General features: G+C 47.7%; 1 protein-coding gene across 3 annotated transcripts in view; it reads right to left on the bottom strand.

The window, feature by feature from the left end:
* Positions 1 to 27,500, bottom strand: part of ttc3 (tetratricopeptide repeat domain 3) — a 75,143-nt gene that overhangs the window by 44,093 nt on the left and 3,550 nt on the right. For all 3 annotated transcript variants that reach the window (XM_079803840.1, XM_079803841.1, XM_079803842.1), the window contains exons 4-12: positions 26,217 to 26,376; positions 23,095 to 23,173; positions 22,909 to 22,974; positions 12,344 to 12,473; positions 4,176 to 4,261; positions 3,997 to 4,091; positions 3,860 to 3,922; positions 3,731 to 3,785; positions 3,495 to 3,657 (exon numbers count right to left, since the gene is read on the bottom strand). In XM_079803840.1, coding sequence (XP_079659966.1) covers positions 3,495 to 3,657; positions 3,731 to 3,785; positions 3,860 to 3,922; positions 3,997 to 4,091; positions 4,176 to 4,261; positions 12,344 to 12,473; positions 22,909 to 22,974; positions 23,095 to 23,173; positions 26,217 to 26,376 — 897 coding nt within the window. The remainder of the gene's footprint in view (positions 1 to 3,494; positions 3,658 to 3,730; positions 3,786 to 3,859; positions 3,923 to 3,996; positions 4,092 to 4,175; positions 4,262 to 12,343; positions 12,474 to 22,908; positions 22,975 to 23,094; positions 23,174 to 26,216; positions 26,377 to 27,500) is intronic.

Raw genomic sequence — 27,500 nt, 5'->3', positions numbered from 1 at the left:
AGTTAATTTTGTCTCAAATTTACAGTTATATTTAAGTTTTTCACTAAAAGAATTTAGTGTTCGAATAACCAATTATTTATTTCAAATATACTTCATATATTTGTGAAATTTCTATCAAAATATTTGAGAAAGGAGAATTAAATCGATCGGTTTCAAGAACCACAAATATCACTTCATCAAGAAGTATAACTGTCCGTCATCCGTCATATAACTGCTCCAGGTGTTAATAAAGGCCTTCTGAAGCGAATCAACGCGTCTGTGGAAGAAAAATATCCATATTTAAAACTTTATCAAGTAAACTTTCGGCCTCCGCCTTCCCTGTTTAATTAATGGAGAAAGTGTGTAAAGTTCCCCTGCGGATGGAAAGACTAACGCCACCAGGTCATGACGTCACACACACATCTGGAGTTTCACTTTCAACATTCAACACTTTTACACAGAAGGCGGAGGCCGAAAGTTTACTTGATAAAGTTATAAATATGGATATTTTTCTTCCACAAACGCGTTGATTCGCTTCAGAAGGCCTTTATTAACACCCCAGAGCCGCTGGAGCAGTTATATGACGCACAGATGCACTTTTATGGACTTCAAAAACAGAGCAACTATGAAGCCAATTCTAAAGCTTGGATTCGCCTGGACTTGTGTAATATAACTCAGATTATATTCGACTGAAAGAAGAATGTCACACACACCTCGGATGACTTGAGGGAGAGGAAATCATGGGCTGATTTAAATTTTTGTGTGAACTATCCCTTTAAGATAATTTAAGACCTATAACTCAATACTTCAGCGAAGACTTTAGTAGAGCCGTGGGAACCCTGAACACATGATGCTCTCTCCTGAGACGTGTAAGATTACACATTTATACATGGTTATATCTAGGTTCCAATGTAATAGAATATAACTGAAAACATTATCTATATTTGTGTTTTATATTTTGAAGTAAACTTGAGGAAATTCTAAGGAGATTACGTCAGGCCGTGTAAGTGTTTGAGACATTAAGTATTTTGTCTTTATGCACTTCCTGACTATTTACCATGACAAGTTTAGAGCAATACTGCCTGAGTGATTGGATTAGCATCTGTGCATTTGAATGACACCGTTATGTCTAAGGTGTGTCTTTTACCTACACAACATTTGCATTCCTTTGTTTGAATGCCTCCTCCCCTGCTGTATAACCCCTCCCCCTGCTGTATAACCCCTCCCCCTGCTGTATAACCCCTCCCCTGCTGTATAACCCCTCCCCTGCTGTATAACCCCTCCCCCTGCTGTATAACCCCTCCCCCTGCTGTATAATCCCTCCCCCTGCTGTATAACCCCTCCCCTGCTGTATAACCCCTCCCCCTGCTGTATAATCCCTCCCCCTGCTGTATAATCCCTCCCCCTGCTGTATAACCCCTCCCCCTGAAATGTAGATAAATTGCATTGTTTTGTACTGTTAAGTCAGACTGTTTTCGGACGACCTGCAGCACAGAGAGTTCTCATTAAAAGAATCACTTCTGTTTGATCCCGAAGTCTCCTGGGGCCTGTACCATGAAGCCGGTTTAGCTGCTAGCCAGATATGTTTAGGATTAGTTTGTGCCAATCCTGGGTTATAGGTACCATTAAAGTGGTTTGGCTTTTAGCAGTGTTCATCTCCATAGTAACTTACGCTCCACGGCTAATCTGCTCCAGGACAGGTCATGTTCTGGATAAGAGATCTCAAACTGAAATTAGACCAATCAGCTGTGAGCAAAGTGACACACCTCTGATGCAATGAAGTCACTCCCCCTTTTTCTACTCCACATTAAAGGTCACTACATAGCAAATGGTTTTTAAAGACTGAAGCGTCTGGCTTTTAACCATGCTTATTTATAATAATAATAAATTTGAATGATTTAGATATTGTTTATGTAATTATTATACCCATAATCAATTACACATGTATCATTCTAGTTAATCGATCATTTATAGGCACTTTGTTAAAATTAATATAAATAGCCTATATAAAGGTCATACAAATAAGCTTTAAAATCAATAAATAAAGCTATAAAAATTACTACATGTGAGCTTAAATGTTAAAATCTCTCTATATATCAACTAAACTATAACTTTTACTTGCATTGACGTATAAGATTTCTCTTTAAGTTGTCCTCTTTCATAGACAGCTCTTTTCTTCTTGCTGTGTAAATTTGATTAAATTCTTAATATTTTTCAATCGTGTAATATTCTGCAGAAGAGAGAACTGAATCTCACTGCTGCTCTCACGAGAAGTTTGACTGATCCACAGTGTGTGATTGGCTGTTCACTGCTGATGTCACAGCTAAACTCCGGATCAAAGCCTGAGTTGACAGAGAAAGCTGATGATCGGCATCATGGGACCAACAAAGCCTGAATAGATTGGTTTGGTTGTCAACTCGAAACTAATCCTGTAACCCTGAGTTTGTTAAACTACCATCATGGAACAGGCCCTGGTCCCGTATTCATAAAGATTCTAAGAGTCCTCTCAGAAAACTCCTAATTTAGCTTAAAAACTTTTACATAGGAGTCTTAGCTTAAGAGCTATTGGGGACCGATCTGAGAGCAACTCTGAGAAAGGAAAATACACAAACTCTTTTCTCAGTGAAGAGGCGGGGCTGACCCGTTGATACGCATGACACAGGCTTTTGAAGACTGTGATTGGTTGGTTGTCCAAAAAGGAGCGCTTTTAAGTATAGGGTCTATTCTAAGCCTTCACTTTGAAATTACAAGCGTCCTATTTTACCGTTCTCTCTCACTCACTCACACACACACACACACACACATTATATATATGTACACTGAAAAAAGCATAATTAATTTGTGCTCGTTTAAATAATTTAAATGTAGTTTTTTTATTTTAATTTGAAAAAATTAATTAGTTTTATGGGAATTGCATGTGTTTTTGTTTAAATTGAGATCAAATAAATTGATTGCGACCACTTACAATAACATTTTTTAGTAAATTCAACAAATAATTTTTTTCAGTGTATATAAATCCTTTTATTATTTCCCATGCTGTTAATTTCCTATAAGGTATTTGATTGGCTTAGAATTATAAACATTGTTCCACTGTTTCCAATTCCACTGATTGCTGGCATGTCTATTTAATTGGTGGTTTGAAAGTTGGGTTTAATGCAACAAACATGATCTAATCTATAGCGTCTTAACTCACGGTCATCCATTTCTTCTCCTCTTCGTCTTTCTGCCATTTTCTCCGCTGCTAAAGAAACTCTTAAGCCTCTTAAAAGTCCTCGTCCGTGCTCCTAACCCAAATTTGACCTTCAGACCTCTTTTAAGGGTTAAGATGCTTTCTGAATTACTGTTTTCTTTACGAAGATTTTTTAGTTAATTTTAAGAGTAAACGCCCACATTTCTAAGAATTTTGTCACTAGGAGCTGCTCTTTGCATTCAGATTCTTTATGAATCCGGGCCCTGGTCTTCATCTTTTGAGTTTCCTCCACTTTAGAAGATAACATGTTGACCTGAGATGTTACCTTTGCTCTCCTGCAGTTCGGTCTGGAAGCGCTCGCTCTGCTGCAGCAGGTCTTTGTGTCCCTCCAGGTCCGCAGAACACGCCTCCTGAGCCAGCCGATTGGCCAGCACAGCCTTCTGATGCTCGCCCAGGTAGAAGAGAGCGTCACAGAAGCGGTAATGACCCTGGACAGAGCAAAGCCTCAGGTTATGATCCTCACTAACCCTGATGATGAAGATGATGAAGAACCAGCTTTACCTTCGCCCAGTCTGGCTGCAACACAATGGCTCTCTTTCCATCGCCGAGTGCTTTCCTGAAAACAACTCCCACAATCACCATCACACGTTCTCCAATCATGTGCTTCAGAATAATATAAAGGCCACTCACAGATACTTCTCTGAGCGAATCAAACAGAGCGCTCTGTTCCCGTACAGGATGTGGTTATTGGGGCTGAAACACAGATGAGCGATCCATTAAACAGACACAGAACAGGAGGAGGAGGAAAACGGGGACGCTCCACTTACTGGTATTTGATGGCTTTGGTGTAACACTTAAAAGCCACATCATATTTCTTCTTCTGGAACTGCTCATTTCCTTTGTTTTTCATCTCCTCGCTTTTCTGGAGGGCAAAACACAACAGATTCTCTCATCTGAGCCCACACAGAACTCTCACAGAACTGTCTGCAGATGTGGCGTCTCTCACCGATAGAGTCCACGGGTCCGGCTCCGACTTCAGCTCCGCGATGGCCTTCTTCCTGCTGCACGATGCCACCTGCAGATAGCGGGCATCTGTGGGCACACACGGGCATTAGTGATCCACTGAAGCCGGAGGGCTGGACACTGACAGAGTCACATGTCAAGTCAGCTTTATTTATATCGCGCTTTTAACAATGTAGATTGTCTCAGAGCAGCTTCACAGTGTTAAACAGGAAAATAATGCAGCATAATTTTATTCAGCCGTTCTGGAGAAAAAACGCTGATGTCATCAGTTCATTTCAAGTATCATACAGTGACAGTGTGAGCTTTAGATCAATAATTAGATCAGTAATTTAGTTTATATGGTTAATTTAGTTTATTAATCAGATTTATTTCGATGTTTAGTTGAAAAATTTAGTGATGTGACTCATGTGGATCTACAACAGGTGAAGTGTTCGCTCAGGCAATCTCTGAGCCCTGTCAATGTGTAGGGTTGGGCATCGAGAACCGGTTCCAACTTGGAACCGTTTTAAAAATAACGATGCCATTGGAATCGTTTAGAAATTTTGTTTTCGATTCCGATCATCGGTTCCAAACGCGCAAGTTTTCGGAAGTGCTTGCCGCGCCCGTTTGTTCTGTTGCAGCCATGGAGCATGGTAAGTGGCGCTCAAAAGTGTGGCTTTATTTCACTTAAAAAAAAAAAGCCTGGGTCGGCACAGTGCAACACATGACAAACTTATTTCTTGCACGGGAGGATGCACTACAAATATGTGGTGTATAAATTAACGAGTGTAGCGTGTTTGAAATGCTGCGCAGGTCTGTCCTCCTCAGGCAACCCTGCGCTAACCAACATTATTAAAGGGATAGTTCACCCAGAAATGAAAATAAAGTCTTCTTTTACTTACCCTGATGTTGTCCCAGTGCCCTATGTCCTATGACATTTAAAATACTGTTCCTGCACACGCTCCTTCCTATTATGGCAGTGAATGGCGATCAGTTAAAACATTACAAAAAATCAACGAATGTATCACGCAACGATACAGGGAGACGCGCGTCATATGGAGAGTGTTCAGGGGCACACTATAGGTTTTGCCAGAAAGAAACCGTATTATTCAGTCAAAACACTGAGCTCGGCCGTTATTCTGAGCGCGCTCCTCTGTGTAAGTTACACTATGAGCCGTCAGCAGCCGCCGGCGCTCATGCCTACTATAATAACTCGCACTGTTGTCATTGCACCCAGGATAAGCACACACACACACACGCACATGCAACATTTTGAGAAATCAAGCTCAATAGAAAAAAACGCGATATATATTGCACGAGGCTACTGCAGCTTGGAGTGCGCACACACAGGAACACGCGCGCATTTGAACAACAGCTGGGTGAGTAAAAGATGGCTTTATTTTCATTTCAGGGTGAACTAACATTATCCCACCTCGTCATAATCAGGTAAGTGATTGTAGTGTAATAACAAAGCCCTTGACCAATTGCGAATTGTGGTGAACAACAACGTTACTGAAATTATTTTTCCCCCTCGTAGATAAATGTAGCTATACGCAAATTGCCCACGCTAGTAGCAGTCCTAATGACTGCTGTTAATGCTACTGTTAAACCGGGACTCGTGTGAAACTCCATTCACCTTTGCAGCAAAGCAAGTGAAAATGCCAGCGGAGAAAGTCCCAAAACTAAAACTCATTATTGAATCAAAATACAATTTTCCTCTGTGAAATGAGCCTGTGACATGTTGTGACTCCACCCCTCAAAGAATCGGAATCGAGAATCGAAAAGAACCGTAATCGAAACTAAGAATCGGAATCAGAATCATTCAAATCAAAACGATGCCCAACCCTATCAGTGTGTGTGTGTGTGTGTGTGTGTGTGTGTGTGTGTGTGTGTGTGTGTGTGTGTGTGCGTGTGTGTGTGTGTGAGTGTGTGTGTGTGTGTCAGACGCTCTGGAGTTATTCCTCTGACTCTGAGCTCATGGTCACTGAAAGGCTTTAGATGTGATGTCATGTGACTCCAGATGTTTTACTGACGGATGATCACATGACACATGATGGATGTCAGTCAGTTGATCTGTATCTTCTGATGTTCATGTTTATTTGCTGCTGTAACTCATAGATGATCGGCGATCTCTCACACACACACATACACACATGTTGGGTTTTCATGTTTTATGGGGACTTTCCATAGGCGTAATGGTTTTTATACCGTACATACTGTATATTCTATCCCCTTACACTGCCCCTAAAACTACCCATCACACACACACACACACACACTCAAACACACACACACACACACACACACACACACACACACACACTGCCCCTAAACCTACCCATCACACACACACACACACACGCACTGCCCCTGCCCCTAAACCTACCCATCACACACACACACACACACACACACACACTGCCCCTGCCCCTAAACCTACCCATCACACACACACACACACACACACACACACTCAAGTATCATCTTGAGTATTGTGAGTGGATTACTCTATGAGTATCATCATGAGTATTGTGAGTGGATTACTCTATGAGTATCATCATGAGTAGTGTGAGTGGATTACTCTATGAGTATCATCATGAGTAGTGTGAGTGGATTACTCTATGAGTATCATCATGAGTAGTGTGAGTGGATTACTCTATGAGTATCATCATGAGTATTGTGAGTGGATTACTCTATGAGTATCATCTTGAGTAGTGTGAGTGGATTACTCTATGAGTATCATCATGAGTAGTGTGAGTGGATTACTCTATGAGTATCACCTTGAGTAGTGTGAGTGGATTACTCTATGAGTATCATCATGAGTAGTGTGAGTGGATTACTCTATGAGTATCACCTTGAGTAGTGTGAGTGGATTACTCTATGAGTATCATCTTGAGTAGTGTGAGTGGATTACTCTATGAGTATCATCATGAGTAGTGTGAGTGGATTACTCTATGAGTATCATCATGAGTAGTGTGAGCGGATTACTCTATGAGTATCATCTTGAGTAGTGTGAGTGGATTACTCTATGAGTATCATCATGAGTAGTGTGAGCGGATTACTCTATGAGTATCATCATGAGTAGTGTGAGCGGATTACTCTATGAGTATCATCTTGAGTAGTGTGAGTGGATTACTCTATGAGTATCATCTTGAGTAGTGTGAGCGGATTACTCTATGAGTATCATCATGAGTAGTGTGAGCGGATTACTCTATGAGTATCATCATGAGTAGTGTGAGCGGATTACTCTATGAGTATCATCATGAGTAGTGTGAGTGGATTACTCTATGAGTATCATCATGAGTAGTGTGAGTGGATTACTCTATGAGTATCATCATGAGTAGTGTGAGTGGATTACTCTATGAGTATCATCTTGAGTATTGTGAGTGGATTACTCTATGAGTATCATCATGAGTATTGTGAGTGGATTACTCTATGAGTATCATCATGAGTAGTGTGAGTGGATTACTCTATGAGTATCATCATGAGTAGTGTGAGTGGATTACTCTATGAGTATCATCATGAGTAGTGTGAGTGGATTACTCTATGAGTATCATCATGAGTATTGTGAGTGGATTACTCTATGAGTATCATCTTGAGTAGTGTGAGTGGATTACTCTATGAGTATCACCTTGAGTAGTGTGAGTGGATTACTCTATGAGTATCATCATGAGTAGTGTGAGTGGATTACTCTATGAGTATCACCTTGAGTAGTGTGAGTGGATTACTCTATGAGTATCATCTTGAGTAGTGTGAGTGGATTACTCTATGAGTATCATCATGAGTAGTGTGAGTGGATTACTCTATGAGTATCATCATGAGTAGTGTGAGCGGATTACTCTATGAGTATCATCTTGAGTAGTGTGAGTGGATTACTCTATGAGTATCATCATGAGTAGTGTGAGCGGATTACTCTATGAGTATCATCATGAGTAGTGTGAGCGGATTACTCTATGAGTATCATCTTGAGTAGTGTGAGTGGATTACTCTATGAGTATCATCTTGAGTAGTGTGAGCGGATTACTCTATGAGTATCATCATGAGTAGTGTGAGCGGATTACTCTATGAGTATCATCATGAGTAGTGTGAGCGGATTACTCTATGAGTATCATCATGAGTAGTGTGAGCGGATTACTCTATGAGTATCATCATGAGTAGTGTGAGCGGATTACTCTATGAGTATCATCATGAGTAGTGTGAGCGGATTACTCTATGAGTATCATCTTGAGTAGTGTGAGTGGATTACTCTATGAGTATCATCTTGAGTAGTGTGAGCGGATTACTCTATGAGTATCATCATGAGTAGTGTGAGTGGATTACTCTATGAGTATCATCTTGAGTAGTGTGAGCGGATTACTCTATGAGTATCATCAAGAGTAGTGTGAGTGGATTACTCTATGAGTATCATCATGAGTAGTGTGAGTGGATTACTCTATGAGTATCATCATGAGTAGTGTGAGCGGATTACTCTATGAGTATCATCTTGAGTAGTGTGAGTGGATTACTCTATGAGTATCATCTTGAGTAGTGTGAGCGGATTACTCTATGAGTATCATCTTGAGTAGTGTGAGTGGATTACTCTATGAGTATCATCTTGAGTAGTGTGAGTGGATTACTCTATGAGTATCATCATGAGTAGTGTGAGTGGATTACTCAATGAGTATCATCATCAGTAGTGTGAGTGGATTACTCTATGAGTATCATCTTGAGTAGTGTGAGTGGATTACTCTATGAGTATCATCATGAGTAGTGTGAGTGGATTACTCTATGAGTATCATCATGAGTAGTGTGAGTGGATTACTCTATGAGTATCATCATGAGTAGTGTGAGTGGATTACTCTATGAGTATCATCATGAGTAGTGTGAGTGGATTACTCTATGAGTATCATCATCAGTAGTGTGAGCGGATTACTCTAGGAGTATCATCTTGAGTAGTGTGAGCGGATTACTCTATGAGTATCATCATGAGTAGTGTGAGTGGATTACTCTATGAGTATCATCTTGAGTAGTGTGAGTGGATTACTCTATGAGTATCATCATGAGTATTGTGAGTGGATTACTCTATGAGTATCATCATGAGTATTGTGAGTGGATTACTCTATGAGTATCATCATGAGTAGTGTGAGTGGATTACTCTATGAGTATCATCATGAGTATTGTGAGTGGATTACTCTATGAGTATCATCATGAGTAGTGTGAGTGGATTACTCTATGAGTATCATCATGAGTAGTGTGAGTGGATTACTCTATGAGTATCATCTTGAGTAGTGTGAGCGGATTACTCTATGAGTATCATCAAGAGTAGTGTGAGTGGATTACTCTATGAGTATCATCATGAGTAGTGTGAGTGGATTACTCTATGAGTATCATCATGAGTATTGTGAGTGGATTACTCTATGAGTATCATCATGAGTAGTGTGAGCAGATTACTCTATGAGTATCATCATGAGTATTGTGAGTGGATTACTCTATGAGTATCATCATGAGTATTGTGAGTGGATTACTCTATGAGTATCATCATGAGTAGTGTGAGTGGATTACTCTATGAGTATCATCATGAGTAGTGTGAGCGGATTACTCTATGAGTATCATCATGAGTATTGTGAGTGGATTACTCTATGAGTATCATCATGAGTATTGTGAGTGGATTACTCTATGAGTATCATCATGAGTAGTGTGAGTGGATTACTCTATGAGTATCATCATCAGTAGTGTGAGTGGATTACTCTATGAGTATCATGAGTATTGTGAGTGGATTACTCTATGAGTATCATCATGAGTATTGTGAGTGGATTACTCTATGAGTATCATCATGAGTAGTGTGAGCGGATTACTCTATGAGTATCATGAGTATTGTGAGTGGATTACTCTATGAGTATCATCATGAGTATTGTGAGTGGATTACTCTATGAGTATCATCATGAGTAGTGTGAGTGGATTACTCTATGAGTATCATCTTGAGTATTGTGAGTGGATTACTCTATGAGTATCATCATGAGTAGTGTGAGTGGATTACTCTATGAGTATCATCATGAGTAGTGTGAGTGGATTACTCTATGAGTATCATCATGAGTAGTGTGAGTGGATTACTCTATGAGTATCATCATGAGTATTGTGAGTGGATTACTCTGAGTATCATCATCAGTAGTGTGAGTGGATTACTCTATGAGTATCATCTTGAGTAGTGTGAGTGGATTACTCTATGAGTATCATCATGAGTAGTGTGAGTGGATTACTCTATGAGTATCATCATGAGTAGTGTGAGTGGATTACTCTATGAGTATCATCATCAGTAGTGTGAGTGGATTACTCTATGAGTATCATCTTGAGTAGTGTGAGCGGATTACTCTATGAGTATCATCATGAGTAGTGTGAGTGGATTACTCTATGAGTATCATCATCAGTAGTGTGAGTGGATTACTCTATGAGTATCATGAGTATTGTGAGTGGATTACTCTATGAGTATCATGAGTATTGTGAGTGGATTACTCTATGAGTATCATCATGAGTATTGTGAGTGGATTACTCTATGAGTATCATCATGAGTAGTGTGAGCGGATTACTCTATGAGTATCATCATGAGTATTGTGAGTGGATTACTCTATGAGTATCATCATGAGTATTGTGAGTGGATTACTCTATGAGTATCATCATGAGTAGTGTGAGTGGATTACTCTATGAGTATCATCATGAGTAGTGTGAGCGGATTACTCTATGAGTATCATCATGAGTATTGTGAGTGGATTACTCTATGAGTATCATCATGAGTATTGTGAGTGGATTACTCTATGAGTATCATCATGAGTAGTGTGAGTGGATTACTCTATGAGTATCATCAAGAGTAGTGTGAGTGGATTACTCTATGAGTATCATCATGAGTAGTGTGAGTGGATTACTCTATGAGTATCATCATGAGTAGTGTGAGTGGATTACTCTATGAGTATCATCATGAGTAGTGTGAGTGGATTACTCTATGAGTATCATCATGAGTAGTGTGAGTGGATTACTCTATGAGTATCATCTTGAGTATTGTGAGTGGATTACTCTATGAGTATCATCATGAGTATTGTGAGTGGATTACTCTATGAGTATCATCATGAGTAGTGTGAGTGGATTACTCTATGAGTATCATCATGAGTATTGTGAGTGGATTACTCTATGAGTATCATCATGAGTAGTGTGAGTGGATTACTCTATGAGTATCATCATGAGTAGTGTGAGTGGATTACTCTATGAGTATCATCATGAGTATTGTGAGTGGATTACTCTATGAGTATCATCATGAGTAGTGTGAGTGGATTACTCTATGAGTATCATCATGAGTAGTGTGAGTGGATTACTCTATGAGTATCATCTTGAGTAGTGTGAGTGGATTACTCTATGAGTATCATCATGAGTATTGTGAGTGGATTACTCTATGAGTATCATCATGAGTAGTGTGAGTGGATTACTCTATGAGTATCATCTTGAGTATTGTGAGTGGATTACTCTATGAGTATCATCATGAGTAGTGTGAGTGGATTACTCTATGAGTATCATCATGAGTATTGTGAGTGGATTACTCTATGAGTATCATCTTGAGTAGTGTGAGTGGATTACTCTATGAGTATCATCATGAGTATTGTGAGTGGATTACTCTATGAGTATCATCATGAGTAGTGTGAGTGGATTACTCTATGAGTATCATCATGAGTATTGTGAGTGGATTACTCTATGAGTATCATCATGAGTAGTGTGAGTGGATTACTCTATGAGTATCATCATGAGTATTGTGAGTGGATTACTCTATGAGTATCATCATGAGTAGTGTGAGTGGATTACTCTATGAGTATCATCATGAGTAGTGTGAGTGGATTACTCTATGAGTATCATCATGAGTAGTGTGAGTGGATTACTCTATGAGTATCATCATGAGTAGTGTGAGTGGATTACTCTATGAGTATCATCATGAGTAGTGTGAGTGGATTACTCTATGAGTATCATCATGAGTAGTGTGAGTGGATTACTCTATGAGTATCATCATGAGTAGTGTGAGCGGATTACTCTATGAGTATCATCATGAGTATTGTGAGTGGATTACTCTATGAGTATCATCTTGAGTAGTGTGAGTGGATTACTCTATGAGAATCATCATTAGTAGTGTGAGGTCATTAACGGACATGTGAAACTCACACTCATTGAAGACGAAGCGGAGTGTGCGGTAGCGAATCTCCACTGAGCCCAGATCCAGCAGCTTCTGATTGATTTCAGGAGGACCAGAGTCCAGCAGCCAGCGGATGGCCTCAGTCAGACAATCCTCCTGCTGCAGACAGACAGACGCACGTCAGACAGACAGACAGACAGATGCACGTCAGTCGGACAGACAGACAGATGCACGTCAGACAGACAGACAGAGACGCACGTCAGACAGACAGACAGAGACGCACGACAGACAGATGCACGTCAGACAGACAGACAGAGACGCACGTCAGACAGACGCACGTCAGACAGACAGACAGACAGATGCAGACGACAGACAGATGCACGTCAGACAGACAGACAGATGCACGTCAGACAGACAGACAGAGACGCACGTCAGACAGACGCACGTCAGACAGACAGACAGACAGACAGACGCATGTCAGATAGACGCACGTCAGACAGACAGACAGACAGACAGATGCACATCAGACAGACAGACGCACGTCAGACAGACGGACAGGCAACAGACAGACGGACGGGCAACAGACAGACGGACGGGCAACAGACAGACAGACGGGCAACGGACAGACGGATGGGCAACAAACAGACAGACGGGCAACGGACAGACAGACAGGCAACAGACATACAGACGGGCAACGGGCAGACGGACGGGCAACAAACAGACAGACGGGCAACAGACAGACGGACGGGCAACGGACAGACGGACGGGCAACGGACAGACAGACGGGCAACAAACAGACAGACAGGCAACAGACAGACGGACGGGCAACGGACATACAGACGGGCAACGGACAGACGGACGGGCAACAGACAGACGGGCAACAGACAGACGGACGGGCAACAGACAGACGGACGGGCAACGGACAGACAGACGGGCAACGGACAGACAGACGGGCAACAGACAGACGGACGGGCAACGGACAGACAGACGGGCAACAGACAGACGGACGGGCAACAGACATACAGACGGGCAACGGACAGACGGACGGGCAACGGACAGACGGACGGGCAACAGACAGACAGACAGACGGGCAACAGACAGACGGACGGACAACAGACAGACGGACGGGCAACAGACAGACGGACGGGCAACAGACAGACGGACGGGCAACAGACAGACAGACGGGCAACAGACAGACAGACAGACGGGCAACAGACAGCCAGACAGACGGGCAACAGACAGACAGACGGGCAACAGACATACAGACGGGCAACAGACATACAGACGGGCAACAGACAGACGGACGGGCAACAGACAGACGGACGGGCAACAGACAGACGGACGGGCAACAGACAGACGGACGGGCAACAGACAGACGGACGGGCAACAGACAGACGGACGGGCAACAGACAGACGGACGGGCAACAGACAGACGGACGGGCAACAGACAGACGGACGGGCAACAGACAGACAGACGGGCAACAGACATACAGACGGGCAACAGACATACAGACGGGCAACAGACAGACAGACGGGCAACGGACAGACGGACGGGCAACGGACAGACAGACGGGCAACAGAGAGACAGACGGGCAACAGACAGACAGACGGGCAATAGACAGACAGACGGGCAACAGACAGACAGACAACAGACAGACGTGTCAGTATCCAGGTGTTAAAGGGATCCTCCACCCGAAAGGAACATTCTCTCAGGCCATCCCTGATGTATGATTTCTTTCTTCAGATAAACAGGAATATTAATAATCCACTGTGAGCTCATAGAGACAGAGCGCATTTAGGCCACGCCCACACCGGGGGGGAAACAATCCAACGCTCTCCATTGACTTTGCATTGCGTGAGGCGCCTCATTGTCATTTTGGACTTATAACAAAAAACAGAACAATGTCTAAAAGCTGATATGTGACAAAGTGTACAGCAAACAAGCTAAAAAACACAGAAATAAGTTTTTATAAGCTGTCAACCCAAAAAAAAACGAGCGTTTAAGAAGATAAAAGTGGATACAGGTAATACGAAGTGAAGCTTCAGCTGAAGAATGGGGACATTTTGGGATCCTGACACTCAGTGTGCAGTAAACATTTTGTCACTGTTAAGTCAAATCTCCACATGTCAGGTTTATATATGATATTTCCTGTCTCTGATATCGTTCTCCTCTAGTGTGTGTAGTTCTCAGTGTAATATAACGTGTCTCAATGGCCTGAATCCACTTATTTGTCCTTAAACGCTTGTTTTTTGGGTCAAAAGCTTATAAAAACGTCTGGGTTTTGTTTAGCTTGTTTGCTGTACACTTTGTCACATATCCGCTTTTAGACATTGTTCAGTTTTTTGTTATAAGTCTGAAATGACAATGAGCCGCTTCACACAATGCAAAGTCAATGGAGGGCGTTGGATTGTTTCCCTCAGTGGGCGTGGCCTTCAGATTATGGGGCGTGGCCTTCAGATTATGATGCGTGTCGCTCTGTCTCTATATAATGGCTGTTGCTCAATTGACGTTAGAAAAACCGATGGTGAGGGTGATCCAGACGACCCAGTGGATCATCTGTGTGTGTGTGTGTGTGTGTGTGTCTGTGATACTGTAATATGTAGCGCTAGTACTTCTCTATGTTTCAATTTAACCCCGTTTCATCTTTGCATTGTTTTACACTTTTCATTCTTTTATACCTGTATCGTTTTTATTTTTATTTCATTCTTATTATAACTGTTTTAATTATACTTTTATTTTTTTGTTAAGGCTGTCTGGGTGGAAGAGGTTGAGAGACGGGAGAGCAATAAATCAAAATAAAGTAACCCTGACTCTCCGGTTTCTTCCACTTCAGATACAGGTGACACTATATATATATATATTATTTTATTCCCTTACGAATATTTTAATTCTATTTCTGTGTAAAGCACTTTGAATTGCCGCTGTGTATGAAATGTGCTATACAAATAAACTTGCCTTGATCTATGAACTCCAGCTGCACGAGTCTGGATAAATAAATCACGATTAACCCTAAACCTTTCGTTTAAAATAGAGATCATCATGTGACCCATCAGCTTTATTTGAAGCATCAAGTCCTTTCTGAAGGTGTGAGGAGAGAATGAGGAGAGGATGAGGAGAGAATGAGGAGAGGATGAGGAGAGAATGAGGAGAGGATGAGGAGAGGATGAGGAGAGGATGAGGAGAGGATGAGGAGAGGATGAGGAGAGGATGAGGAGAGAATGAGGAGAGGATGAGGAGAGGATGAGGAGAGGCTGAGGAGAGGATGAGGAGAGGCTGAGGAGAGGATGAGGAGAGGAAGAGGAGAGGAAGAGGAGAGAATGAGGAGAGGATGAGGAGAGGATGAGGAGAGGATGAGGAGAGGATGAGGAGAGGATGAGGAGAGGATGAGGAGAGGATGAGGAGAGATGAGGAGAGGATGAGGAGAGGATGAGGAGAGGATGAGGAGAGAATGAGGAGAGAATGAGGAGAGAATGAGGAGAGAATGAGGAGAGAATGAGGAGAGGATGAGGAGAGGATGAGGAGAGGATGAGGAGAGAATGAGGAGAGATGAGGAGAGGATGAGGAGAGAATGAGGAGAGAATGAGGAGAGAATGAGGAGAGGATGAGGAGAGGATGAGGAGAGGATGAGGAGAGGATGAGGAGAGGATGAGGAGAGGATGAGGAGAGGATGAGGAGAGGATGAGGAGAGATGAGGAGAGGATGAGGAGAGGATGAGGAGAGAATGAGGAGAGGATGAGGAGAGGAAGAGGAGAGAATGAGGAGAGAATGAGGAGAGGATGAGGAGAGATGAGGAGAGAATGAGGAGAGGATGAGGAGAGGATGAGGAGAGAATGAGGAGAGAATGAGGAGAGAATGAGGAGAGGATGAGGAGAGGAAGAGGAGAGAATGAGGAGAGGATGAGGAGAGGATGAGGAGAGATGAGGAGAGAATGAGGAGAGAATGAGGAGAGGATGAGGAGAGGAAGAGGAGAGAATGAGGAGAGAATGAGGAGAGGATGAGGAGAGGAAGAGGAGAGATGAGGAGAGAATGAGGAGAGAATGAGGAGAGGATGAGGAGAGAATGAGGAGAGAATGAGGAGAGAATGAGGAGAGGATGAGGAGAGGAAGAGGAGAGATGAGGAGAGAATGAGGAGAGAATGAGGAGAGGATGAGGAGAGGATGAGGAGAGGCTGAGGAGAGGATGAGGAGAGGATGAGGAGAGGATGAGGAGAGGATGAGGAGAGGATGAGGAGAGATGAGGAGAGAATGAGGAGAGAATGAGGAGAGGATGAGGAGAGGCTGAGGAGAGGATGAGGAGAGATGAGGAGAGATGAGGAGAGAATGGGGAGAGGATGAGGAGAGGATGAGGAGAGGATGAGGAGAGGATGAGGAGAGAATGAGGAGAGGATGAGGAGAGAATGAGGAGAGGATGAGGAGAGGAAGAGGAGAGATGAGGAGAGAATGAGGAGAGGATGAGGAGAGGATGAGGAGAGGATGAGGAGAGAATGAGGAGAGGATGAGGAGAGAATGAGGAGAGGATGAGGAGAGGATGAGGAGAGAATGAGGAGAGGATGAGGAGAGGATGAGGAGAGGATGAGGAGAGAATGAGGAGAGGATGAGGAGAGGAAGAGGAGAGATGAGGAGAGAATGAGGAGAGGATGAGGAGAGGATGAGGAGAGGATGAGGAGAGGCTGAGGAGAGGCTGAGGAGAGGATGAGGAGAGGATGAGGAGAGGATGAGGAGAGAATGAGGAGAGGATGAGGAGAGGAAGAGGAGAGATGAGGAGAGAATGAGGAGAGAATGAGGAGAGGATGAGGAGAGGATGAGGAGAGGATGAGGAGAGATGAGGAGAGGATGAGGAGAGGATGAGGAGAGATGAGGAGAGGATGAGGAGAGATGAGGAGAGGATGAGGAGAGATGAGGAGAGGATGAGGAGAGGATGAGGAGAGGCTGAGGAGAGGATGAGGAGAGGATGAGGAGAGGATGAGGAGAGGATGAGGAGAGATGAGGAGAGAATGAGGAGAGATGAGGAGAGGATGAGGAGAGGATGAGGAGAGGCTGAGGAGAGGATGAGGAGAGGATGAGGAGAGGATGAGGAGAGGATGAGGAGAGATGAGGAGAGAATGAGGAGAGAATGAGGAGAGAATGAGGAGAGGATGAGGAGAGAATGAGGAGAGGATGAGGAGAGGCTGAGGAGAGGCTGAGGAGAGGATGAGGAGAGGATGAGGAGAGGATGAGGAGAGGATGAGGAGAGGCTGAGGAGAGATGAGGAGAGGATGAGGAGAGGATGAGGAGAGAATGAGGAGAGAATGAGGAGAGGATGAGGAGAGGATGAGGAGAGGATGAGGAGAGGATGAGGAGAGAATGAGGAGAGAATGAGGAGAGGATGAGGAGAGGATGAGGAGAGGATGAGGAGAGAATGAGGAGAGAATGAGGAGAGGATGAGGAGAGGATGAGGAGAGGATGAGGAGAGGATGAGGAGAGAATGAGGAGAGGATGAGGAGAGGATGAGGAGAGGATGAGGAGAGAATGAGGAGAGGATGAGGAGAGGCTGAGGAGAGATGAGGAGAGAATGAGGAGAGAATGAGGAGAGAATGAGGAGAGATGAGGAGAGGATGAGGAGAGGATGAGGAGAGGCTGAGGAGAGATGAGGAGAGAATGAGGAGAGAATGAGGAGAGAATGAGGAGAGATGAGGAGAGGATGAGGAGAGGATGAGGAGAGATGAGGAGAGATGAGGAGAGGATGAGGAGAGAATGAGGAGAGAATGAGGAGAGGATGAGGAGAGAATGAGGAGAGGATGAGGAGAGAATGAGGAGAGGATGAGGAGAGAATGAGGAGAGGATGAGGAGAGGATGAGGAGAGGATGAGGAGAGGATGAGGAGAGAATGAGGAGAGGATGAGGAGAGAATGAGGAGAGGATGAGGAGAGAATGAGGAGAGATGAGGAGAGGATGAGAGGATGAGGAGAGATGAGGAGAGGATGAGGAGAGGATGAGGAGAGGATGAGGAGAGGATGAGGAGAGGATGAGGAGAGATGAGGAGAGATGAGGAGAGATGAGGAGAGATGAGGAGAGGATGAGGAGAGATGAGGAGAGATGAGGAGAGGCTGAGGAGAGGCTGAGGAGAGGCTGAGGAGAGGCTGAGGAGAGGATGAGGAGAGGATGAGGAGAGAATGAGGAGAGGATGAGGAGAGGATGAGGAGAGATGAGGAGAGATGAGGAGAGATGAGGAGAGGATGAGGAGAGATGAGGAGAGATGAGGAGAGATGAGGAGAGATGAGGAGAGGATGAGGAGAGATGAGGAGAGGATGAGGAGAGATGAGGAGAGATGAGGAGAGGATGAGGAGAGGATGAGGAGAGGATGAGGAGAGGATGAGGAGAGGATGAGGAGAGATGAGGAGAGGATGAGGAGAGGATGAGGAGAGGATGAGGAGAGAATGAGGAGAGGATGAGGAGAGATGAGGAGAGGATGAGGAGAGGATGAGGAGAGGCTGAGGAGAGGATGAGGAGAGGATGAGGAGAGGATGAGGAGAGGATGAGGAGAGATGAGGAGAGGATGAGGAGAGAATGAGGAGAGGATGAGGAGAGGATGAGGAGAGGATGAGGAGAGGATGAGGAGAGATGAGGAGAGATGAGGAGAGGATGAGGAGAGGATGAGGAGAGGATGAGGAGAGATGAGGAGAGGATGAGGAGAGGATGAGGAGAGATGAGGAGAGGATGAGGAGAGGATGAGGAGAGATGAGGAGAGATGAGGAGAGATGAGGAGAGGATGAGGAGAGGATGAGGAGAGATGAGGAGAGGATGAGGAGAGGATGAGGAGAGATGAGGAGAGATGAGGAGAGATGAGGAGAGATGAGGAGAGATGAGGAGAGGATGAGGAGAGATGAGGAGAGGATGAGGAGAGGATGAGGAGAGATGAGGAGAGATGAGGAGAGGATGAGGAGAGATGAGGAGAGATGAGGAGAGGATGAGGAGAGATGAGGAGAGATGAGGAGAGGATGAGGAGAGATGAGGAGAGATGAGGAGAGGATGAGGAGAGATGAGGAGAGGATGAGGAGAGGATGAGGAGAGGATGAGGAGAGGATGAGGAGAGGATGAGGAGAGGATGAGGAGAGGATGAGGAGAGGATGAGGAGAGATGAGGAGAGATGAGGAGAGATGAGGAGAGGATGAGGAGAGGATGAGGAGAGGATGAGGAGAGATGAGGAGAGGATGAGGAGAGGATGAGGAGAGGATGAGGAGAGGATGAGGAGAGGATGAGGAGAGATGAGGAGAGGATGAGGAGAGATGAGGAGAGGATGAGGAGAGGATGAGGAGAGGATGAGGAGAGGATGAGGAGAGATGAGGAGAGGATGAGGAGAGGATGAGGAGAGGATGAGGAGAGGATGAGGAGAGGATGAGGAGAGATGAGGAGAGGATGAGGAGAGATGAGGAGAGGATGAGGAGAGGATGAGGAGAGATGAGGAGAGATGAGGAGAGATGAGGAGAGATGAGGAGAGATGAGGAGAGATGAGGAGAGGATGAGGAGAGGATGAGGAGAGATGAGGAGAGGATGAGGAGAGGATGAGGAGAGATGAGGAGAGGATGAGGAGAGATGAGGAGAGGATGAGGAGAGGATGAGGAGAGGATGAGGAGAGGATGAGGAGAGATGAGGAGAGGATGAGGAGAGATGAGGAGAGGATGAGGAGAGGCTGAGGAGAGGATGAGGAGAGGATGAGGAGAGGATGAGGAGAGGATGAGGAGAGGATGAGGAGAGGATGAGGAGAGGATGAGGAGAGGATGAGGAGAGGCTGAGGAGAGGATGAGGAGAGGATGAGGAGAGGCTGAGGAGAGGATGAGGAGAGGATGAGGAGAGGATGAGGAGAGATGAGGAGACATGAGGAGAGATGAGGAGAGGATGAGGAGAGGATGAGGAGAGGATGAGGAGAGATGAGGAGAGGATGAGGAGAGATGAGGAGAGGATGAGGAGAGGATGAGGAGAGGATGAGGAGAGATGAGGAGAGGATGAGGAGAGATGAGGAGAGGATGAGGAGAGGATGAGGAGAGGATGAGGAGAGATGAGGAGAGGATGAGGAGAGGATGAGGAGAGATGAGGAGAGATGAGGAGAGGATGAGGAGAGGATGAGGAGAGGATGAGGAGAGGATGAGGAGAGGATGAGGAGAGATGAGGAGAGATGAGGAGAGATGAGGAGAGGATGAGGAGAGATGAGGAGAGGATGAGGAGAGGATGAGGAGAGATGAGGAGAGGATGAGGAGAGGATGAGGAGAGGATGAGGAGAGATGAGGAGAGGATGAGGAGAGGATGAGGAGAGATGAGGAGAGGATGAGGAGAGATGAGGAGAGGATGAGGAGAGGATGAGGAGAGGATGAGGAGAGATGAGGAGAGATGAGGAGAGATGAGGAGAGGATGAGGAGAGGATGAGGAGAGGATGAGGAGAGATGAGGAGAGGATGAGGAGAGATGAGGAGAGGATGAGGAGAGGATGAGGAGAGGATGAGGAGAGGATGAGGAGAGGATGAGGAGAGGATGAGGAGAGATGAGGAGAGATGAGGAGAGATGAGGAGAGGATGAGGAGAGGATGAGGAGAGGATGAGGAGAGATGAGGAGAGGATGAGGAGAGGATGAGGAGAGATGAGGAGAGATGAGGAGAGATGAGGAGAGATGAGGAGAGATGAGGAGAGATGAGGAGAGGATGAGGAGAGGATGAGGAGAGATGAGGAGAGATGAGGAGAGATGAGGAGAGATGAGGAGAGGATGAGGAGAGATGAGGAGAGATGAGGAGAGGATGAGGAGAGATGAGGAGAGATGAGGAGAGATGAGGAGAGGCTGAGGAGAGGATGAGGAGAGATGAGGAGAGATGAGGAGAGATGAGGAGAGGATGAGGAGAGATGAGGAGAGATGAGGAGAGATGAGGAGAGATGAGGAGAGATGAGGAGAGATGAGGAGAGGATGAGGAGAGGCTGAGGAGAGGCTGAGGAGAGGATGAGGAGAGATGAGGAGAGGATGAGGAGAGGATGAGGAGAGATGAGGAGAGATGAGGAGAGATGAGGAGAGATGAGGAGAGGATGAGGAGAGGCTGAGGAGAGGCTGAGGAGAGGATGAGGAGAGATGAGGAGAGATGAGGAGAGATGAGGAGAGGATGAGGAGAGGATGAGGAGAGATGAGGAGAGATGAGGAGAGATGAGGAGAGGCTGAGGAGAGGATGAGGAGAGATGAGGAGAGATGAGGAGAGATGAGGAGAGATGAGGAGAGATGAGGAGAGGATGAGGAGAGGATGAGGAGAGATGAGGAGAGATGAGGAGAGATGAGGAGAGGATGAGGAGAGGCTGAGGAGAGGCTGAGGAGAGGATGAGGAGAGATGAGGAGAGATGAGGAGAGATGAGGAGAGGATGAGGAGAGGATGAGGAGAGGATGAGGAGAGATGAGGAGAGATGAGGAGAGATGAGGAGAGGATGAGGAGAGGCTGAGGAGAGGATGAGGAGAGATGAGGAGAGATGAGGAGAGATGAGGAGAGGATGAGGAGAGGATGAGGAGAGATGAGGAGAGATGAGGAGAGATGAGGAGAGATGAGGAGAGATGAGGAGAGATGAGGAGAGGATGAGGAGAGATGAGGAGAGGATGAGGAGAGGATGAGGAGAGATGAGGAGAGATGAGGAGAGATGAGGAGAGGATGAGGAGAGGATGAGGAGAGGATGAGGAGAGGATGAGGAGAGGATGAGGAGAGATGAGGAGAGGATGAGGAGAGATGAGGAGAGGATGAGGAGAGGCTGAGGAGAGGATGAGGAGAGGATGAGGAGAGGATGAGGAGAGGATGAGGAGAGGATGAGGAGAGGATGAGGAGAGGATGAGGAGAGGATGAGGAGAGGCTGAGGAGAGGATGAGGAGAGGATGAGGAGAGGATGAGGAGAGATGAGGAGAGATGAGGAGAGGATGAGGAGAGATGAGGAGAGGATGAGGAGAGGATGAGGAGAGGCTGAGGAGAGGATGAGGAGAGGCTGAGGAGAGGATGAGGAGAGATGAGGAGAGATGAGGAGAGATGAGGAGAGGATGAGGAGAGGATGAGGAGAGGCTGAGGAGAGGATGAGGAGAGGATGAGGAGAGGATGAGGAGAGATGAGGAGAGATGAGGAGAGGATGAGGAGAGATGAGGAGAGGCTGAGGAGAGGATGAGGAGAGGATGAGGAGAGGATGAGGAGAGGCTGAGGAGAGAATGAGGAGAGGCTGAGGAGAGATGAGGAGAGGCTGAGGAGAGGATGAGGAGAGGCTGAGGAGAGGATGAGGAGAGGCTGAGGAGAGGATGAGGAGAGGATGAGGAGAGGCTGAGGAGAGGATGAGGAGAGGATGAGGAGAGGATGAGGAGAGATGAGGAGAGATGAGGAGAGGATGAGGAGAGATGAGGAGAGGCTGAGGAGAGGATGAGGAGAGGATGAGGAGAGGATGAGGAGAGGCTGAGGAGAGAATGAGGAGAGGCTGAGGAGAGGCTGAGGAGAGGATGAGGAGAGGATGAGGAGAGGATGAGGAGAGGATGAGGAGAGGATGAGGAGAGGATGAGGAGAGGATGAGGAGAGGATGAGGAGAGGATGAGGAGAGGATGAGGAGAGAATGAGGAGAGGCTTACCATGGAGAACAATCTGCTCAAGGAAACCACGGCTCGGGCCTTCAGCTCCACGTCCCGGAGAGACAGCTGGACAGAAGAAGAAGAAGAAGACATGTGATCATCATCAGAAGAAGAAGAAGAAGAAGACGACATGTGATCAGAACCGGGCAGCTGTGAAGGATGGCCTTCCTCTGGTCAGATACGTACTCCTCTCTCCATGGCCTCCAGGATGCACTCCAGGATCTCGATCTTCTCCAGCCTCTTCACACTCAGGTCATTCGACACACTGGAAGATAAAACGGCACAATCACGGTCACACCTGACCCACACCTGACCCTGACCCTGACCTACACCTGACCCTGACCTGACCCACACCCGTCCCAGACCCTGACCCACACCTGTCCCACACCCGTCCCAGACCCTGACCTGACCCACACCCGTCCCAGACCTGACCCACACCTGACCCTGACCTGACCCACACCTGACCCTGACAAACACCCTGACCAGACCCACACCCGTCCCAGACCCTGACCAAACCCACACCCTGACCTGACCCAGACCCTGCCCCACACCCTAACCCTGACCCACACCTGACCCTGACCCACACCCTGACCTTACCCATACCTGTCCCAGACCCTGCCCCACACCCTAACCCTGACCCACACCTGACCCTGACCCACACCCTGACCTGACCTTACCCATACCTGTCCCACACCCTGACCTGACCCACACCCGTCCCTGACCTGACCCACACCCATCCCAGACCCTGACCTGACCCACACCCTGACCTGACCCACACCCGTCCCCGTCCCTGATCTGACCCACACCTGACCCTGACCCACACCCTGACCTGACCTGACCTGACCCACACCCGTCCCAGACCCTGACCTGACCCACACCCGTCCCCGATCCTGACCTTACCCACACCTGACCCTGACCCACACCCTGACCTGACCCACACCCGTCCCCGTCCCTGACCTTACCCACACCTGACCCTGACCCACACCTGACCTGACCCACCCCCGTCCCAGACCCTGACCTGACCCACACCCTGACCTGATCCACACCCGTCCCTAATCCTGACCTTACCCACACCTGACCCTGACCCACACCCTGACCTGACCCACACCCGTCCCAGACCCTGACCTGACCCACACCCGTCCCCGTCCCTGACCTTACCCACACCTGACCCTGACCCACACCCTGACCTGACCCACACCCGTCCCCGTCCCTGATCCTGACCTTACCCATACCTGACCCAGACCCACACCCTGACCTGACCCACACACGTCCCAGACCCTGACCTGACCCACACCCGTCCCTAATCCTGACCTTACCCACACCTGACCCTGACCCACACCTGACCTGACCCACACCCGTCCCAGACCCTGACCTGACCCACACCCTGACCTGACCCACACCCGTCCCAGACCCTGACCTGACCCACACCCTGACCTAATCCTGACCTTACCCACACCTGACCCTGACCCACACCCTGACCTGACCCACACCCGTCCCAGACCCTGACCTGACCCACACCCGTCCCCGTCCCTGATCCTGACCTTACCCACACCTGACCCTGACCCACACCCTGACCTGACCCACACCCGTCCCAGACCCTGACCTGACCCACACCCGTCCCCGTCCCTAATCCTGACCTTACCCACACCTGACCCTGACCCACACCTGACCTGACCCACACCTGACCTGACCCACACCCGTCCCAGACCCTGACCTGACCCACACCTGACCCACACCCGTCCCAGACCCTGATCCTGACCTGACCCACACCTGACCCTGATCCTGACCCACACCTGACCCTGACCAACACCCTGACCTGACCCACACCCGTCCCAGACCCTGACCTGACCCACACCTGACCCTGACCCACACCCTGACCTTACCCACACCTGACCCACACCCTGACCTTACCCACACCTGTCCCAGACCTGACCCACACCCTGACCTGACCCACACCCGTCCCAGACCCTGACCTGACCCACACCTGACCCTGACCCACACCTGACCCTGACAAACACCCTGACCTGACCCACACCCGTCCCAGACCCTGACCTGACCCACACCTGACCCTGACCTAACCCACACCTGACCCTGACCCACACCCTGACCTGACCTTACCCACACCTGACCCTGACCCACACCCTGACCTGACCCACACCTGTCCCAGACCTGACCTGACCCACACCTGTCCCAGACCCGACCCTGACCTGACCCTGACCTTACCCACACCTGACCCTGACCCACACCCGTCCCAGACCCTGACCTGACCCACACCTGACCCACACCCGTCCCAGACCCTGATCCTGACCTGACCCACACCTGACCCTGATCCTGACCCACACCTGACCCTGACCAACACCCTGACCTGACCCACACCCGTCCCAGACCCTGACCTGACCCACACCTGACCCTGACCCACACCCTGACCTTACCCACACCTGACCCACACCCTGACCTTACCCACACCTGTCCCAGACCTGACCCACACCCTGACCTGACCCACACCCGTCCCAGACCCTGACCTGACCCACACCTGACCCTGACCCACACCTGACCCTGACAAACACCCTGACCTGACCCACACCCGTCCCAGACCCTGACCTGACCCACACCTGACCCTGACCTAACCCACACCTGACCCTGACCCACACCCTGACCTGACCTTACCCACACCTGACCCTGACCCACACCCTGACCTGACCCACACCTGTCCCAGACCTGACCTGACCCACACCTGTCCCAGACCCGACCCTGACCTGACCCTGACCTTACCCACACCTGACCCTGACCCACACCCTGACCTGACCTTACCCACACCTGACCCAGACCTGACCCTGACCTGACCCACACCTGTCCCAGACCCGACCCTGACCTGACCCACACCCGTCCCTGACCCACACCCATCCCAGACCCGACCCACACCTGTCCCTGACCTGACCCACACCTGTCCCAGACCTGACCCACACCCTGACCTGACCCACACCCGTCCCACACCTGTCCCTGATCTGACCCCCACCTGTCCCACACCTGTCCCTGACCTGACCCACACCCGTCCCAGACCCTGATCCTGACCTGATCCACACCCGTCCCTGACCTGTCCCACACCTATCCCTGACCTGACCCACACCCGTCCCAGACCCTGATCCTGACCTGATCCACACCCGTCCCTGACCTGACCCACACCTGTCCCACACCTGACCCACACCCGTCCCAGACCCTGACCTGACCTGACCCACACCTGTCCCAGACCTGACCCACATCCTGACCCACACCCGTCCCAGACCTGACCCGTCCCCAACGCCACTCACTTGGAGTCCAGGAAGCCCATCTCGACGGCCCAGAAGGTAGTGGGGTGATTCTCCTGCTGTCTGAGGAGGATATGCCACCAGAACACGGACACGTGCATCAGGTGACCCACCTGCCTCTTCACCGCCGGCTTTATCTTCATCCACCGCTCATATATGACGTCTGTTCATTCAAAACACAGCCACACTCAAACATCTGCAGCGCTGATCACTCAAACATCTGCAGCGCTGATCACTCAAACATCTGCAGCGCTGATCACACACAAACATCTGCAGCGCTGATCACACAAACATCTGCAGCGCTGATCACTCAAACATCTGCAGCGCTGATCACTCAAACATCTGCAGCGCTGATCACTCAAACATCTGCAGCGCTGATCACTCAAACATCTGCAGCGCTGATCACACACAAACATCTGCAGCGCTGATCACTCAAACATCTGCAGCGCTGATCACACAAACATCTGCAGCGCTGATCACACAAACATCTGCAGCGCTGATCACTCAAACATCTGCAGCGCTGATCACTCAAACATCTGCAGCGCTGATCACACACAAACATCTGCAGCGCTGATCACACAAACATCTGCAGCGCTGATCACTCAAACATCTGCAGCGCTGATCACACAAACATCTGCAGCGCTGATCACTCAAACATCTGCAGCGCTGATCACACAAACATCTGCAGCGCTGATCACAAACATCTGCAGCGCTGATCACTCAAACATCTGCAGCGCTGATCACTCAAACATCTGCAGCGCTGATCACTCAAACATCTGCAGCGCTGATCACACAAACATCTGCAGCGCTGATCACTCAAACATCTGCAGCGCTGATCACACAAACATCTGCAGCGCTGATCACAAACATCTGCAGCGCTGATCACTCAAACATCTGCAGCGCTGATCACTCAAACATCTGCAGCGCTGATCACCTCAAACATCTGCAGCGCTGATCACTCAAACATCTGCAGCGCTGATCACTCAAACATCTGCAGCGCTGATCACTCAAACATCTGCAGCGCTGATCACACAAACATCTGCAGCGCTGATCACACAAACATCTGCAGCGCTGATCACTCAAACATCTGCAGCGCTGATCACACAAACATCTGCAGCGCTGATCACTCAAACATCTGCAGCGCTGATCACTCAAACATCTGCAGCGCTGATCACACAAACATCTGCAGCGCTGATCACACAAACATCTGCAGCGCTGATCACACAAACATCTGCAGCGCTGATCACACAAACATCTGCAGCGCTGATCACACAAACATCTGCAGCG

This window comes from Gobio gobio, assembly GCF_949357685.1.
Source record: "Gobio gobio genome assembly, chromosome: 22".
NCBI classification, from domain to species: Eukaryota; Metazoa; Chordata; class Actinopteri; order Cypriniformes; family Gobionidae; genus Gobio; species Gobio gobio.
This window is presented reverse-complemented; position numbering and strand designations above follow the sequence as displayed.